Source organism: Neodiprion lecontei, chromosome 5, assembly GCF_021901455.1.
Source record: "Neodiprion lecontei isolate iyNeoLeco1 chromosome 5, iyNeoLeco1.1, whole genome shotgun sequence".
Classification (NCBI taxonomy): Eukaryota; Metazoa; Arthropoda; class Insecta; order Hymenoptera; family Diprionidae; genus Neodiprion; species Neodiprion lecontei.
In genome coordinates, this window is record NC_060264.1 from 25,421,344 (window position 1) to 25,438,792 (window position 17,449).

At 41.1% G+C, this 17,449-nt stretch overlaps 1 protein-coding gene across 2 annotated transcripts; it reads left to right on the forward strand.

The window, feature by feature from the left end:
* Positions 1-795: 795 nt before the first annotated feature.
* Positions 796-6,907, forward strand: LOC107218673 (SURP and G-patch domain-containing protein 1). Of its 2 annotated transcripts, none has more exons than XM_015656622.2 (9): positions 796-1,056; positions 1,450-2,810; positions 3,543-3,645; positions 4,274-4,452; positions 4,533-4,873; positions 5,445-5,769; positions 6,101-6,185; positions 6,296-6,425; positions 6,688-6,907. In XM_015656622.2, exons 1-9 carry the CDS (start codon positions 824-826, stop codon positions 6,712-6,714), a joined length of 2,784 nt encoding a protein of 927 aa, XP_015512108.1. In that variant the 5' UTR covers positions 796-823; the 3' UTR covers positions 6,715-6,907. The 2 variants fall into 2 exon arrangements, with proteins under 2 accessions (XP_015512108.1, XP_046595989.1); XM_046740033.1 differs by having other exon boundaries at positions 3,555-3,645.
* The last annotated feature ends 10,542 nt before the right edge of the window (positions 6,908-17,449 follow it).

Consider the following 17,449-nt stretch of genomic DNA (forward strand, 5'->3'; position numbering starts at 1 on the left):
TTCTAAAAAATCTCGATAGTAAATTCTTAGAATTCATTCAGCTTCTTTATTTCTGCGTCAAGGAAAATGTCTTGGAGTGTTTTTGTTCAAAATTCTGTACAGAATCGGGCTGTTGAGCTTCTTCGCGTTTGAATTACGGGGACTTCGATATTTGGAGATATACATGTACGTCAACGTCGAAGTCGACTGGGGCATCCCCCAAGTTGCTGGAAGCGAACAACGGTACAATACAAAAAACGGTTGCTCTTCATCATATCATATTACATAAATTATTTATTTGTTCGTTCATTTGTTTGTTATTACAATTTTTTCGGACATTCCACCAATACATCTCTGAATTGAATTTATTGTACAATTTATACAGGTATGTATGTATATACATACATGACGAAGTGAGAGTTGAGTTCTATAAAATTATTGTACCAGTTAATGAGAATTTGAAAAAAATCATTATTATCCGTAAGGTCGAATAGCAGTTGACTGAATAATATTTAAGGGAATACTCTAAGCAATTGGGCGCTTTATAGTGAGAGATTCTCGTACAAGATCATCGCCCTGAGATTCGCGTTCGAATTTTGAACAACTGTCAGTAATATTACGTTGGCAACACGAGGTAACCACAACTACAATCAGTATTGTAGGTTTCAAGTCCTGCCCGAAAACTGTGATCCTGTAGTTACCGACGATTCTGAGTTACCCGATAAGCCCGACATCGCGTTGAAGATATGCCTTAGTTTAGTTACCGACGGAGGCGCAGAACGCTGGTCGTGGTCACGTGGTGTGGTAGGCGTGACGTAGCAGATGATACCCAAACACAGTAAACATGGCGTACCGCGGTGTTAAAGGATCGGATCCGTTTGTGTCGAAAACATCGCGAAATGAGAGGTTCGCCCAGATGTCGAAACAGGAACAAATCATACAGCAGAAGAAGCTTGAGATCCAAGCTAAGATGCAGGAGCAGAAAGCAAATCAGGCCGTCGAGGGTGTGAAGAAATCGGCGTCCTCAGTCGCCTCCTCGACACCGTCTTCAACTGTCGCCACAGCGATTCCTCCCAAGTAATTTACATTCACTGACTAATATTTTAGCCTTGCAGACAACCTATGTTTTGGTTGCAAACAGGAATCTCACCCTTGATTTCACGTTTATCTTGCAAAACTGTATAAGCGATCGATGTCTCGCTGCATGTCTTTCAACAAAGCTTGCCACAGAAAAAGAAAACATCGAATCATACATACCTAGTTGCTCAATTGCAAGGATATTTAATTTACAAGCAATTGCTGAATGGCAACATACCGTATTTGTCGAAACTCGTTATCGAAATGGATCGACGGTGCGATCCAACTTATATATAGAATGCAATTACCTAATAGCCATCGTCATGTTTTGGCACCTAATTGGCACAAGATTGCATGTCGGTCAAGAGAGTTCAACGCGATGTTTATTTATAGGAAAGAAGAGGAAAAGCCAGTCACGTCATCTACTTCCTCCTCCTCCTTGTCCTCGGCATTGTCGTCGACGGTAAATTTGTTCGCGAATGATGGCAGTTTTTTGGATCAGTTCAGAAAGATCGCGAACAACAAGAGTTCCTCAAAGTCTGAGGCAGCTCCGGTGGCAATAAAAACTGAGGAAAAGAAGGAGGAAAAGACTTACGAGAACAGCAGAAACGACAGGGATAGAAAATGGAACAGTGAGAAAAGCAGAGATTGGGAGAACAGGAGGGAACGCAGGAGAAACGACTCCAGATGGGGAGGGAGGTCTTCGGACAGAAGACACAGCTCGTCGTCCAGCCCGTCGCCTACAAGACGTAGACCGTCGCCGAGCCCTGACAACAGGCATACCTATCACCAGCCTCCGCCAAATGTGAACCACGCTCCTCCTCACCCTCATTTCAATCAGCAGCAATACCCACCCCCTCCACCAAGTATGAACCAAGCGCTCGTCTCCCAGCCTCCGTCTTCGTCCTCGACCATTCCGCCGCTAATGTCTCAACCGATAATGCAAATGACCAATTTACCACCTCCAAACCTTCGCGGTATCATGCCGGGTCCCAACGTCCAAATGGGGGGTATTCACAGGATGCCACCACCCCCTAAGAACATGAACAGCATGAACTTTGGCGGCATGGATAACGCCCATGTCGGCAATGCCCAGCACGTCATTCCTAGCCCCTCTCACCACGTTCTTCGAGCCCCGCCCCCGCCTCCTCCTCCTTCAATGCAGGCTTTACCCCCAAACACGAACGTTCCCCCGCCTGGGATGAGGCAAATACCCCAAAATGTTCCACCCCCCAGTCACACCATGCAGAATATACCTGTGTCGAATCAGACACAGCAGCAGCAACGCGTCATGCAAACTCAGCAACAGTGCAATATTCCACCACCCACTAGTCTCGGCCAGCCGCCTAATATCCCGCCGCCAAGCATCATGCCACCCATGTCGCAGATCCCTCCTAATATATTACCCATCAGTACCCATGCCATTGTCGTCACCGTCGCCAGCGTTCCAAACGTTCCACCTCCCAACGTCGTACCTCAGATGATTATGTCGGGGCCGCCTCCGCCTGTACATAACACCGCCATCACTTCCACGATAAACTCGATACCACCGCCAAACCTGAATATTCCACCTCCCAACGTCCTGCCTCCGGCTAATATAATACAGAATTCGCCACCCCCGCACCTCATTCCGCCGCAAACTTCATATCCTGTACAGCATCCTCCCCAGGTTCCGATTACTGTCGGACAAATTAACATGCAATTGCCGCCTCCTGTCAGACAGCTGCACAGTCTCCAGCCGCATAGTCAATTAGGTATGATATTAGCATGGAATACACGGATGTTTGAAAAAAAGTTTCACTCAAGATTATCGTTGTCTTTATTTCTGTTTTATTTTTTTTTGTCTCTACATACTTTTCTCTTGTGGACAAGTAATTATAGTTGAGGAGATGGATGGACAAGGGGAATACCTAATTCGAAAAATAAATTTTAAGATCAATGAAAAAACTGTTGCAAACTACTTTGAAAATTGTAGTCAGTGCAAGCTTTTCAAGAAATCTATTTATCCGCGATACTATTACTGAACAATAAGTTGATATTGTTGAAGAATTATTCATGAAACAGTCAGACGAATTTATAAACAAGAAATTAATTTATCCACATTACTTGTTTTAACAATAACTAAGAAAAGTAAGGAACGTTCAAATAATTCGTTTCACATATTGCAATTTTCAGTATATTTGCATTTCAAAGAAAAAAGAAAACTCATAGCTAAGCATTCAAGTACAAATGAAATCAGGGCCAATGTTTATTCACATGGGTTGATTAACGTAAGAAATAAACAGCGATGCCTAATTTCAAGTACCTCGTTTTTCACATTTAGTGGTCTTCTGCCAAAGCACAGTGAAAATGATTTTGTTTATTTATCCCTGAAAAAAGCCTATGTCTTGATTCCCCTTCTACGTCACGTCCCTCAATTATCATGCAAGACCGAATTGACTTGTTGGGTTTTGTTTATTCTGCACCTACTGATAAAAGTTTCTAAGTGTGTCCCGTAGAGGCCGAGCAACTGGCACGGATCGTGGCTGATTGCGGCGACGAAATTGAGCAGGAGGTCCGCGAGAAGAATGCTCAAGATCCAAAACTATGGTAACTACTGTCCTCACTGGCCCCCAATTCATATTTTCCTCTGTGTAACTCTTGTTTTAACTCATTACATGTCATATCTTCTCAAAATGTCGCGACTACCTGATATCGCTGGAACTTGAAAAAATGTGTACTCATTTTGTTCAAATCACGTTTCGGACGTGTTCCGCTTCATTCCATTGACACGGACCATCAGCATTGATCCGGGTTTCGACGTGTTAGATGAATTTATTTTCCTGCTGTTAAAATTCTTCACGGATTTTGTAGAAGAATATAATACACCCACATCTCTATTCTACAACGTATATGTTCTGATATAACTGATATACCAACGATAAGCCATGACGCAAAACAATATCCCTGAAAATTGATAGGCTCAAGAAAATCGTAGCTGTATTTGTTTTGTTGTAACATTGAATAATCCCCCATGTGTAACAGGTGCCGAAGGAATGTGTTTTTGAACTTGTCACGATTAACTTTGAAGAAATATTCTGATCTCAGTATAAACATTCGGCTACGTCGTAAAATTATGAAACCTACGTACAGTTATTAATACATATGTATATTCTGTTGCATTTTATTTAGGATCATATCTTTACATGGCAGAGTTTTAAGTATTGTTTTAATCAAGGTTTCTGCACCAAAAGCAAAGTGCAGCGTATCTGCAGTACAGGGGGTTGGTCGCTAAGTTTCGTGCTGAAAAAATTGGCAAGGAGAGTAAAAACAATGGCGGGGAACTTTACTCCCCCGAGGATGCCCTCAGCGATAACGAAGATCATGACAAATCCCAAAAACATGGATCTCAGTACAGTGCGTTTGAATTTTGTTTCAAAATATCTCACTCAATCTGGTCGGTTGAATTCATTTCTCATTGTTTCGCTATATTCCAGATCACTACAGCGAAGACTCTAGAGAAGAGCGCAAAAGAAAGAGGCGCAGTCGTTGGGGTGACCCTGACAACAAGGTCGCTGTGTCCAGCTGCGTAATTGGGCCCCCACAGTTGGGACTCAATGTCCCTGGAAAATTACCACAGCCCGGAATTGCAATACCGGGACAGATCGGTCAACCGGCTGTTATCATACCTCCGTCTAAATTATCAAGCAATAAAGTGAATCCTATGCTCACTAAAATATCCAGGAGTGATCCAGCCCTTGCCCAGTATGCCAGACAAACATTTGGAACGTCAGACCTCAGTGAAGAACAATGGAAAAAAGCTGAGGATCACTATAAGGTAAATTGACAACTTGTAGGATATATAAATATTTTGTGTACTTCATTAAGGAGACAACGTTTCATTTCACTCTGTCAGATAGAGGAAATGCAGATTCAGTCTTGACATATACAAACAACTTGAGTTGTTACAATTGTTGTTTACAGTAATTTGACAACAATTACATAGAAATGAAGTATGTAACAACCATTTTTTGACAAACCGACTTTGTTTTTATGAATTTTTATGTTGGTCGTTGGTCTAATTTCTATTGTTACAATCTTCATCTATTTAGAAAAAAGTCTATGGTACTAACAGAGGAAATTCAGACGTACTTAATTCCTTACATTATTGAAGATTACTTTCTATTCTTCTTGAAGAAGTTCTGAGTTGCCATTATAAAAGTATCTCATTGTCAATTTTCAAAAATTTTTAAGCACCGATTTGCAAACTATTGTCATTTTAAACTATTCATTTCTCCACAGTTCAGTATCCGAAATCATTAGATAGATAATTGTTTTGAATTCAGTGATTGCCTTCTTTCAAAATTTGTTTGCCAGTTTATATCACAGTGTAAATCACCGGATTGCAGATAAATCTGCTGTACCAAAACCTGCTCAAAAAACGTGAGGAAGTTAAACGGCTCGAGGCCCAGGGTAAGCATAAGTACGAATATGACAGTGACGAAGAAACGGAAGGTGGTACTTGGGAACACAAAATAAGATCAGCGGAGATGGTTGCGACTCAAATGTGGGCTGAAGAGCTGACTGCCCAGGCGGAGGGGAAACATCATATCGGCGACTTTTTGCCACCCGATGAACTAAAGAGATTCATGGAGCAATACAATGCAGTCAAACAGGGCAAGGAACCAGACCTCAGCGACTACAAGGAGTTTAAATTAAAAGAAGATAATATCGGTAAGTCATATTAAGGTGAAAAAATTCATTTATCAAATGTTTCAATTTAATTTTGGTACACAAATGTTTTGAAAACTGCAATTCAAAAGTAGAAACAAGTAAAATTTACAATTTAGATAGTCGAAAATCTGGATCCAACCACGCATGTAGAAACACATATCTCACTCTTCAAATATTCCATTGCTCAAGTTTTCACGTAGTCTATTGTTTTTTCGATTTACCTGTTTTTATGTACTGACGAATATTCAATTGACTTAGTTTAAATCACTTTTATGATATAAACTTTATTAATTTTATCTAAATATTAATTAACTCTTTCATTCCTTTTCAGGTTTCCAAATGCTGCAAAAGCTAGGCTGGAGCGAGGGCCAAGGTTTGGGCAGCGAAGGAAGCGGGCGAGTCGACCCTGTCAACAAGTAGGTTGTTCAATCACTCAATAGTATGACTATGTTTCATGGCTCTTATACCGAATCGCATAGTTCCCGGTTCTTATTACTTTTTTCTGTAATCATATATTTGCCTTCAGAGCTACCAATAGACTAGACAGCGCAGGCCTCGGGACCGAAAGACCGGATGGAATTTCTCGGGATGATGACGAGTTTGATGCCTACCGTAAGCGGATGATGTTGGCATATAGATTCAGGCCTAATCCCTTGGTGAGCAAAAAATTAGATACGTTATTCTTTTTCAGGGGTAGAAATATTAAAAATTTATATGCAAAAACACATTCAAAGCATAGTTTTGCGGGTTTCTAACTGTTGGAAATATTTTTAAATCCAACATATGTCAGGGTATTCAACAAGTAATCGATTTTCCATTGTTGAAGTGAACAAAGAAAGTGATGAAAATTCAACAAAATTGATTGGTAAATTTGAAACGCACTCGTTGTTTTATTCGTTCTTTGTCTTTTTTTTTCAGAACAATCCCAGAAGGCCGTACTATTGATTAGTAAATGTTATTTACTGAGAATATTGGATGACATTAAAATACATCAAAACCTTACAAATCACATTCTCTGTACGTAAGATCCCTTGTTATTTTATATATGTAAAAGAAAATATATGTGGATTATTCTGAATTCTGAATAATTGCGGTTGAGATCAGATGACGAATAAAATAAAATCGTTTAAACATAAAATACGTGCAGGACCAATAGCAAATGAATAAAAAAAAATAAAAAATTTAAAAAAACTATAACAAGATGTCAAACCATTTTTACCCTAGCGATTGATGTTTTTCATCAGTTTTATTAACATTTTCACAACCCTATAAACATTTTGTCTCGGCTTTGTCCTATAGGAGTTATCCGTAAATGACGTCACACAAATTCTATCGTATCTGACCCCCACCATCCCAGCTGCCTCATCTGTGACACAAGTAATCACATTCATGTAACTTCTCCCATCCCCTGTTGTGATGTCATTTAGCTAATTTTAATTTAAAACATGATTCAAACAGCGCTCCTAATGATATCATTGCTTTTTGATGTTTTCAAATAAAGTGACAATTTGTACATTCTCAGACAACAGATACGTACTCAAAATCGAAAAAAAACAGACCTTATATTTTTATATTGTTTTTGTTCAACCTGCGCCGAAAGTATGCGTTTTCATACACGTAAAGTGGAACCAAATTGGTTTTCCCCGGCCAGAAACGAATCGAATCTGAGTCGACAAATTTTCGCCCCAAAAATAACGTAAAAGTAAGGTTGACCCCTTTGCATTTTTGGCGAAAATTTTGGAGATTTTAAAAAGTGCTGTAATAAATTCTTTCTGGCACTATTCCGACGTGATTTTGCGAGAGAAATCGATTGGACGCAGTCCCAATAAGCTGCGATCGACGCATCGGAAGTTACAGCCGAAAAACCCGAACCTGAGTTTTTGCCATTTTTCAGCTTGTGCTTTTTTCGTCGTAGCCTCTCTGCTGTTTGTCCTACGCCCTTTTCGCTGCGTTTTCTGAGTTCCTGGGGGTACAATGAGTCGGGAAAGGGTCAAACAAATCGAATCTGAGACTAAAAATTTTTTGGTCAAAAAACGAAAAAAAAGGAAGGCTAATTTTACGTACAACCGACCTACCCGTGGTTGAGCAGGGATGAGTTTTCAGTGTGAATGTAAATCAAGGTCTTTCCTCTGAATTTCATAAATTACTTATGTCCACCAAAGCCATTGCGAAATCTCGTGGCTTTAAGTACGTTTGGCACCGTGAGGGCGTCATTCTCCTACGAAAATCTGACGGCTCTCCTATTCACCGCATCTCATCGGCTGCCGCTCTGGCTGCTTACGAGGCTCGATTCCCCGTAGCTACCTCCACTGCCTCTCTCGCCTTTCCGGCCGCTGCTAGCTGTGACTGAAACCTGGCTCCATTCGCAGATCTCGGACTCCGTTGTCTTGCTACCAGGCTACCACACGGACTGAACTCAGGTCTATCTTGACGCTTGATGTCTTAAACGTGCACTCTATCAGCATCTCTTCCGGATAAAAGAGACTTACTCCTGATAGCGATTCTTCATTTAGATTTTAGATTTCTCTACTTTCTTCTTCTCATGTTTCTATGTTTCTACTTTATTCTATTTTTTATTCTATTTGTTTTTTTTTTCTAACATTGTCTTTGCCGTCTTTCACTCTCCCAATTTTTGCATCCTTCTATCTCTATATTTCTACTCCTGTCTATGTAGTAGTTCTCTGTCTTTATTCTGTGCTCCTCTTTACACTAGATATAAAACTAGGCTAAGTTTTTGGATTTGAGACTCTGAATATAGCTCAACTTTGTATACCTTTCTTGTTATTTCCCAACATTGCCATGGGAAAGATCTCAATAAACCATCAAACCATCGAACCCCTTTGCATTTTTGGCGAAAATTTTCGCGATTTTGAGAAGTGTTGGAATAAATTCTTTCTGGCACTATTCCGACGTGATTTTGCAAGAAAAATCGATTAGACGCAGTCCCAATACGCTGCGATCAACGCATGAGAAGTTACAGCCGAAAAACCTGAACGTAAGTATTTCCCATTTTTCAGCTTCTGCTTGTTTCGGCGTAGTTTCTCTGCTGATAGTCATACGCCCGTTTCGCTGCGTTTTCTGAGTTCCGGGGGGTCCAATTAGTCAGGAAAGGGTCGAACAAATCGAATCTGGGACCAAAAATTTTTTGGTCGAAAAATGAAAAAAAAAATAAGGCATTGCATTTTTGGCGAAAATTTTCGCGATTTCTATAAGTGCCGGAATGAATTAATTGTGGCACTATTCCGACGTAATTTTGCGAGAGAAATCGATTGGGTGCAGTCCCAATACGCTGCGATCAACGCATCGAAAGTTACAGCCAAAAAACGGAAACCTGAATTTTCGCCATTTTTCAGCAGGTGCTTTTTCCTCCGTCATGTGTCTTCTCTTGATCCCACGCTCTTTTCGCTGCGTTTTCTGAGTTCCTTGGGGTCCAATTGGTCGGAAAAGAGTCATACGAATCAATTCTGAGACGAAAAATTTTTTGGTGAAAAAAAAAGGAAGGTTAACCCCTTTGTATTTTTGGCGAAAATTTTCGCGATTTCGAAAAGTGCCGGAATAAATTAATTGTGGCACTATTCCGACGTAATTTTGCGAGAGAAATCGATTGGGTGCAGTCCCAATACGCTGCGATCAACGCATCGAAAGTTACAGCCAAAAAACGGAAACCTGAATTTTCGCCATTTTTCAGCAGGTGCTTTTTCCTCCGTCATGTGTCTTCTCTTGATCCCACGCTCTTTTCGCTGCGTTTTCTGAGTTCCTTGGGGTCCAATTGGTCGGAAAAGAGTCATACGAATCAATTCTGAGACGAAAAATTTTTTGGTGAAAAAAAAAGGAAGGTTAACCCCTTTGCATTTTTGGCGAAAATTTTCGCGATTCCGAAAAGTGCTGGAATAAACTAATTGTGGCACTATTCCGACGTAATTTTGCGAGAGAAATCGATTGGGTGCAGTCCCAATACGCTGCGATCAACGCATCGAAAGTTACAGCCAAAAAACGGAAACCTGAATTTTCGCCATTTTTCAGCAGGTGCTTTTTCCTCCGTCATGTGTCTTCTCTTGATCCCACGCTCTTTTCGCTGCGTTTTCTGAGTTCCTTGGGGTCCAATTGGTCGGAAAAGAGTCATACGAATCAATTCTGAGACGAAAAATTTTTTGGTGAAAAAAAAAGGAAGGTTAACCCCTTTGTATTTTTGGCGAAAATTTTCGCGATTTCGAAAAGTGCCGGAATAAATTAATTGCGGCACTATTCCGACGTAATTTCGCGAGAGAAATCGATTGGGTGCAGTCCCAATACGCTGCGATCAACGCATCGAAAGTTACAGCCAAAAAACGGAAACCTGAATTTTCGCCATTTTTCAGCAGGTGCTTTTTCCTCCGTCATGTGTCTTCTCTTGATCCCACGCTCTTTTCGCTGCGTTTTCTGAGTTCCTTGGGGTCCAATTGGTCGGAAAAGAGTCATACGAATCAATTCTGAGACGAAAAATTTTTTGGTGAAAAAAAAAGGAAGGTTAACCCCTTTGCATTTTTGGCGAAAATTTTCGCGATTCCGAAAAGTGCTGGAATAAACTAATTGTGGCACTATTCCGACGTAATTTTGCGAGAGAAATCGATTGGGTGCAGTCCCAATACGCTGCGATCTACGCATCGAAAGTTACAGCCAAAAAACGGAAACCTGAATTTTCGCCATTTTTCAGCAGGTGCTTTTTCCTCCGTCATGTGTCTTCTCTTGATCCCACGCTCTTTTCGCTGCGTTTTCTGAGTTCCTTGGGGTCCAATTGGTCGGAAAAGAGTCATACGAATCAATTCTGAGACGAAAAATTTTTTGGTGAAAAAAAAAGGAAGGTTAACCCCTTTGTATTTTTGGCGAAAATTTTCGCGATTTCGAAAAGTGCCGGAATAAATTAATTGTGGCACTATTCCGACGTAATTTTGCGAGAGAAATCGATTGGGTGCAGTCCCAATACGCTGCGATCAACGCATCGAAAGTTACAGCCAAAAAACGGAAACCTGAATTTTCGCCATTTTTCAGCAGGTGCTTTTTCCTCCGTCATGTGTCTTCTCTTGATCCCACGCTCTTTTCGCTGCGTTTTCTGAGTTCCTTGGGGTCCAATTGGTCGGAAAAGAGTCATACGAATCAATTCTGAGACGAAAAATTTTTTGGTGAAAAAAAAAGGAAGGTTAACCCCTTTGCATTTTTGGCGAAAATTTTCGCGATTCCGAAAAGTGCTGGAATAAACTAATTGTGGCACTATTCCGACGTAATTTTGCGAGAGAAATCGATTGGGTGCAGTCCCAATACGCTGCGATCTACGCATCGAAAGTTACAGCCAAAAAACGGAAACCTGAATTTTCGCCATTTTTCAGCAGGTGCTTTTTCCTCCGTCATGTGTCTTCTCTTGATCCCACGCTCTTTTCGCTGCGTTTTCTGAGTTCCTTGGGGTCCAATTGGTCGGAAAAGAGTCATACGAATCAATTCTGAGACGAAAAATTTTTTGGTGAAAAAAAAAGGAAGGTTAACCCCTTTGTATTTTTGGCGAAAATTTTCGCGATTTCGAAAAGTGCCGGAATAAATTAATTGTGGCACTATTCCGACGTAATTTTGCGAGAGAAATCGATTGGGTGCAGTCCCAATACGCTGCGATCAACGCATCGAAAGTTACAGCCAAAAAACGGAAACCTGAATTTTCGCCATTTTTCAGCAGGTGCTTTTTCCTCCGTCATGTGTCTTCTCTTGATCCCACGCTCTTTTCGCTGCGTTTTCTGAGTTCCTTGGGGTCCAATTGGTCGGAAAAGAGTCATACGAATCAATTCTGAGACGAAAAATTTTTTGGTGAAAAAAAAAGGAAGGTTAACCCCTTTGTATTTTTGGCGAAAATTTTCGCGATTCCGAAAAGTGCTGGAATAAACTGATTGTGGCACTATTCCGACGTGATTTTGCGAGAGAAATCGATTGGGTGCAGTCCCAATACGCTGCGATCAACGCATCGAAAGTTACAGCCAAAAAACGGAAACCTGAATTTTCGCCATTTTTCAGCAGGTGCTTTTTCCTCCGTCATGTGTCTTCTCTTGATCCCACGCTCTTTTCGCTGCGTTTTCTGAGTTCCTTGGGGTCCAATTGGTCGGAAAAGAGTCATACGAATCAATTCTGAGACGAAAAATTTTTTGGTGAAAAAAAAAGGAAGGTTAACCCCTTTGTATTTTTGGCGAAAATTTTCGCGATTCCGAAAAGTGCTGGAATAAACTAATCGTGGCACTATTCAGACGTAATTTTGCGAGAGAAATCGATTGGGTGCAGTCCCAATACGCTGCGATCAACGCATCAAAAGTTACAGCCAAAAAACGGAAACCTGAATTTTCGCCATTTTTCAGCAGGTGCTTTTTCCTCCGTCATGTGTCTTCTCTTGATCCCACGCTCTTTTCGCTGCGTTTTCTGAGTTCCTTGGGGTCCAATTGGTCGGAAAAGAGTCATACGAATCAATTCTGAGACGAAAAATTTTTTGGTGAAAAAAAAAGGAAGGTTAACCCCTTTGTATTTTTGGCGAAAATTTTCGCGATTTCGAAAAGTGATGAAATAAATTGGTTTCGGCACTATTCTGACGTAATTTTGCGAGAGAAATCGATTGGGTGCAGTCCCAATACGCTGCGATCAACGCATCCAAAGTTACAGCCAAAAAACGGAAACCTGAAGTTTCGCCATTTTTCAGCAGGTGCTTTTTTCTCCGTCATGTGTCTTCTCTTGATCCCACGCTCTATTCGCTGCGTTTTCTGAGTTCCTTGGGGTCCAATTGGTCGGAAAAGAGTCATACGAATCAATTCTGAGACGAAAAATTTTTTGGTGAAAAAAAAAGGAAGGTTAACCCCTTTGTATTTTTGGCGAAAATTTTCGCGATTCCGAAAAGTGCTGGAATAAACTAATTGTGGCACTATTCAGACGTAATTTTGCGAGAGAAATCGATTGGGTGCAGTCCCAATACGCTGCGATCAACGCATCAAAAGTTACAGCCAAAAAACGGAAACCTGAATTTTCGCCATTTTTCAGCAGGTGCTTTTTCCTCCGTCATGTGTCTTCTCTTGATCCCACGCTCTTTTCGCTGCGTTTTCTGAGTTCCTTGGGGTCCAATTGGTCGGAAAAGAGTCATACGAATCAATTCTGAGACGAAAAATTTTTTGGTGAAAAAAAAAGGAAGGTTAACCCCTTTGTATTTTTGGCGAAAATTTTCGCGATTTTGAAAAGTAATGAAATAAATTGGTTTCGGCACTATTCTGACGTAATTTTGCGAGAGAAATCGATTGGGTGCAGTCCCAATACGCTGCGATCAACGCATCAAAAGTTACAGCCAAAAAACGGAAACCTGAATTTTCGCCATTTTTCAGCAGGTGCTTTTTCCTCCGTCATGTGTCTTCTCTTGATCCCACGCTCTTTTCGCTGCGTTTTCTGAGTTCCTTGGGGTCCAATTGGTCGGAAAAGAGTCATACGAATCAATTCTGAGACGAAAAATTTTTTGGTGAAAAAAAAAGGAAGGTTAACCCCTTTGCATTTTTGGCGAAAATTTTCGCGATTCCGAAAAGTGATGAAATAAACTAATTGTGGCACTATTCCGACGTAATTTTGCGAGAGAAATCGATTGGGTGCAGTCCCAATACGCTGCGATCAACGCATCGAAAGTTACAGCCAAAAAACGGAAACCTGAATTTTCGCCATTTTTCAGCAGGTGCTTTTTCCTCCGTCATGTGTCTTCTCTTGATCCCACGCTCTTTTCGCTGCGTTTTCTGAGTTCCTTGGGGTCCAATTGGTCGGAAAAGAGTCATACGAATCAATTCTGAGACGAAAAATTTTTTGGTGAAAAAAAAAGGAAGGTTAACCCCTTTGTATTTTTGGCGAAAATTTTCGCGATTTCGAAAAGTAATGAAATAAATTGGTTTCGGCACTATTCTGACGTAATTTTGCGAGAGAAATCGATTGGGTGCAGTCCCAATACGCTGCGATCAACGCATCAAAAGTTACAGCCAAAAAACGGAAACCTGAATTTTCGCCATTTTTCAGCAGGTGCTTTTTCCTCCGTCATGTGTCTTCTCTTGATCCCACGCTCTTTTCGCTGCGTTTTCTGAGTTCCTTGGGGTCCAATTGGTCGGAAAAGAGTCATACGAATCAATTCTGAGACGAAAAATTTTTTGGTGAAAAAAAAAGGAAGGTTAACCCCTTTGTATTTTTGGCGAAAATTTTCGCGATTCCGAAAAGTGCTGGAATAAACTAATTGTGGCACTATTCAGACGTAATTTTGCGAGAGAAATCGATTGGGTGCAGTCCCAATACGCTGCGATCAACGCATCAAAAGTTACAGCCAAAAAACGGAAACCTGAATTTTCGCCATTTTTCAGCAGGTGCTTTTTCCTCCGTCATGTGTCTTCTCTTGATCCCACGCTCTTTTCGCTGCGTTTTCTGAGTTCCTTGGGGTCCAATTGGTCGGAAAAGAGTCATACGAATCAATTCTGAGACGAAAAATTTTTTGGTGAAAAAAAAAGGAAGGTTAACCCCTTTGCATTTTTGGCGAAAATTTTCGCGATTCCGAAAAGTGCTGGAATAAACTAATTGTGGCACTATTCCGACGTAATTTTGCGAGAGAAATCGATTGGGTGCAGTCCCAATACGCTGCGATCTACGCATCGAAAGTTACAGCCAAAAAACGGAAACCTGAATTTTCGCCATTTTTCAGCAGGTGCTTTTTCCTCCGTCATGTGTCTTCTCTTGATCCCACGCTCTTTTCGCTGCGTTTTCTGAGTTCCTTGGGGTCCAATTGGTCGGAAAAGAGTCATACGAATCAATTCTGAGACGAAAAATTTTTTGGTGAAAAAAAAAGGAAGGTTAACCCCTTTGTATTTTTGGCGAAAATTTTCGCGATTTCGAAAAGTGATGAAATAAATTGGTTTCGGCACTATTCTGACGTAATTTTGCGAGAGAAATCGATTGGGTGCAGTCCCAATACGCTGCGATCAACGCATCCAAAGTTACAGCCAAAAAACGGAAACCTGAAGTTTCGCCATTTTTCAGCAGGTGCTTTTTTCTCCGTCATGTGTCTTCTCTTGATCCCACGCTCTATTCGCTGCGTTTTCTGAGTTCCTTGGGGTCCAATTGGTCGGAAAAGAGTCATACGAATCAATTCTGAGACGAAAAATTTTTTGGTGAAAAAAAAAGGAAGGTTAACCCCTTTGTATTTTTGGCGAAAATTTTCGCGATTCCGAAAAGTGCTGGAATAAACTAATTGTGGCACTATTCAGACGTAATTTTGCGAGAGAAATCGATTGGGTGCAGTCCCAATACGCTGCGATCAACGCATCAAAAGTTACAGCCAAAAAACGGAAACCTGAATTTTCGCCATTTTTCAGCAGGTGCTTTTTCCTCCGTCATGTGTCTTCTCTTGATCCCACGCTCTTTTCGCTGCGTTTTCTGAGTTCCTTGGGGTCCAATTGGTCGGAAAAGAGTCATACGAATCAATTCTGAGACGAAAAATTTTTTGGTGAAAAAAAAAGGAAGGTTAACCCCTTTGCATTTTTGGCGAAAATTTTCGCGATTCCGAAAAGTGATGAAATAAACTAATTGTGGCACTATTCCGACGTAATTTTGCGAGAGAAATCGATTGGGTGCAGTCCCAATACGCTGCGATCAACGCATCGAAAGTTACAGCCAAAAAACGGAAACCTGAATTTTCGCCATTTTTCAGCAGGTGCTTTTTCCTCCGTCATGTGTCTTCTCTTGATCCCACGCTCTTTTCGCTGCGTTTTCTGAGTTCCTTGGGGTCCAATTGGTCGGAAAAGAGTCATACGAATCAATTCTGAGACGAAAAATTTTTTGGTGAAAAAAAAAGGAAGGTTAACCCCTTTGTATTTTTGGCGAAAATTTTCGCGATTTCGAAAAGTAATGAAATAAATTGGTTTCGGCACTATTCTGACGTAATTTTGCGAGAGAAATCGATTGGGTGCAGTCCCAATACGCTGCGATCAACGCATCAAAAGTTACAGCCAAAAAACGGAAACCTGAATTTTCGCCATTTTTCAGCAGGTGCTTTTTCCTCCGTCATGTGTCTTCTCTTGATCCCACGCTCTTTTCGCTGCGTTTTCTGAGTTCCTTGGGGTCCAATTGGTCGGAAAAGAGTCATACGAATCAATTCTGAGACGAAAAATTTTTTGGTGAAAAAAAAAGGAAGGTTAACCCCTTTGTATTTTTGGCGAAAATTTTCGCGATTCCGAAAAGTGCTGGAATAAACTAATTGTGGCACTATTCAGACGTAATTTTGCGAGAGAAATCGATTGGGTGCAGTCCCAATACGCTGCGATCAACGCATCAAAAGTTACAGCCAAAAAACGGAAACCTGAATTTTCGCCATTTTTCAGCAGGTGCTTTTTCCTCCGTCATGTGTCTTCTCTTGATCCCACGCTCTTTTCGCTGCGTTTTCTGAGTTCCTTGGGGTCCAATTGGTCGGAAAAGAGTCATACGAATCAATTCTGAGACGAAAAATTTTTTGGTGAAAAAAAAAGGAAGGTTAACCCCTTTGCATTTTTGGCGAAAATTTTCGCGATTCCGAAAAGTGCTGGAATAAACTAATTGTGGCACTATTCCGACGTAATTTTGCGAGAGAAATCGATTGGGTGCAGTCCCAATACGCTGCGATCTACGCATCGAAAGTTACAGCCAAAAAACGGAAACCTGAATTTTCGCCATTTTTCAGCAGGTGCTTTTTCCTCCGTCATGTGTCTTCTCTTGATCCCACGCTCTTTTCGCTGCGTTTTCTGAGTTCCTTGGGGTCCAATTGGTCGGAAAAGAGTCATACGAATCAATTCTGAGACGAAAAATTTTTTGGTGAAAAAAAAAGGAAGGTTAACCCCTTTGTATTTTTGGCGAAAATTTTCGCGATTTCGAAAAGTGCCGGAATAAATTAATTGTGGCACTATTCCGACGTAATTTTGCGAGAGAAATCGATTGGGTGCAGTCCCAATACGCTGCGATCAACGCATCGAAAGTTACAGCCAAAAAACGGAAACCTGAATTTTCGCCATTTTTCAGCAGGTGCTTTTTCCTCCGTCATGTGTCTTCTCTTGATGCCACGCTCTTTTCGCTGCGTTTTCTGAGTTCCTTGGGGTCCAATTGGTCGGAAAAGAGTCATACGAATCAATTCTGAGACGAAAAATTTTTTGGTGAAAAAAAAAGGAAGGTTAACCCCTTTGTATTTTTGGCGAAAATTTTCGCGATTCCGAAAAGTGCTGGAATAAACTGATTGTGGCACTATTCCGAGGTGATTTTGCGAGAGAAATCGATTGGGTGCAGTCCCAATACGCTGCGATCAACGCATCGAAAGTTACAGCCAAAAAACGGAAACCTGAATTTTCGCCATTTTTCAGCAGGTGCTTTTTCCTCCGTCATGTGTCTTCTCTTGATCCCACGCTCTTTTCGCTGCGTTTTCTGAGTTCCTTGGGGTCCAATTGGTCGGAAAAGAGTCATACGAATCAATTCTGAGACGAAAAATTTTTTGGTGAAAAAAAAAGGAAGGTTAACCCCTTTGTATTTTTGGCGAAAATTTTCGCGATTCCGAAAAGTGCTGGAATAAACTAATCGTGGCACTATTCAGACGTAATTTTGCGAGAGAAATCGATTGGGTGCAGTCCCAATACGCTGCGATCAACGCATC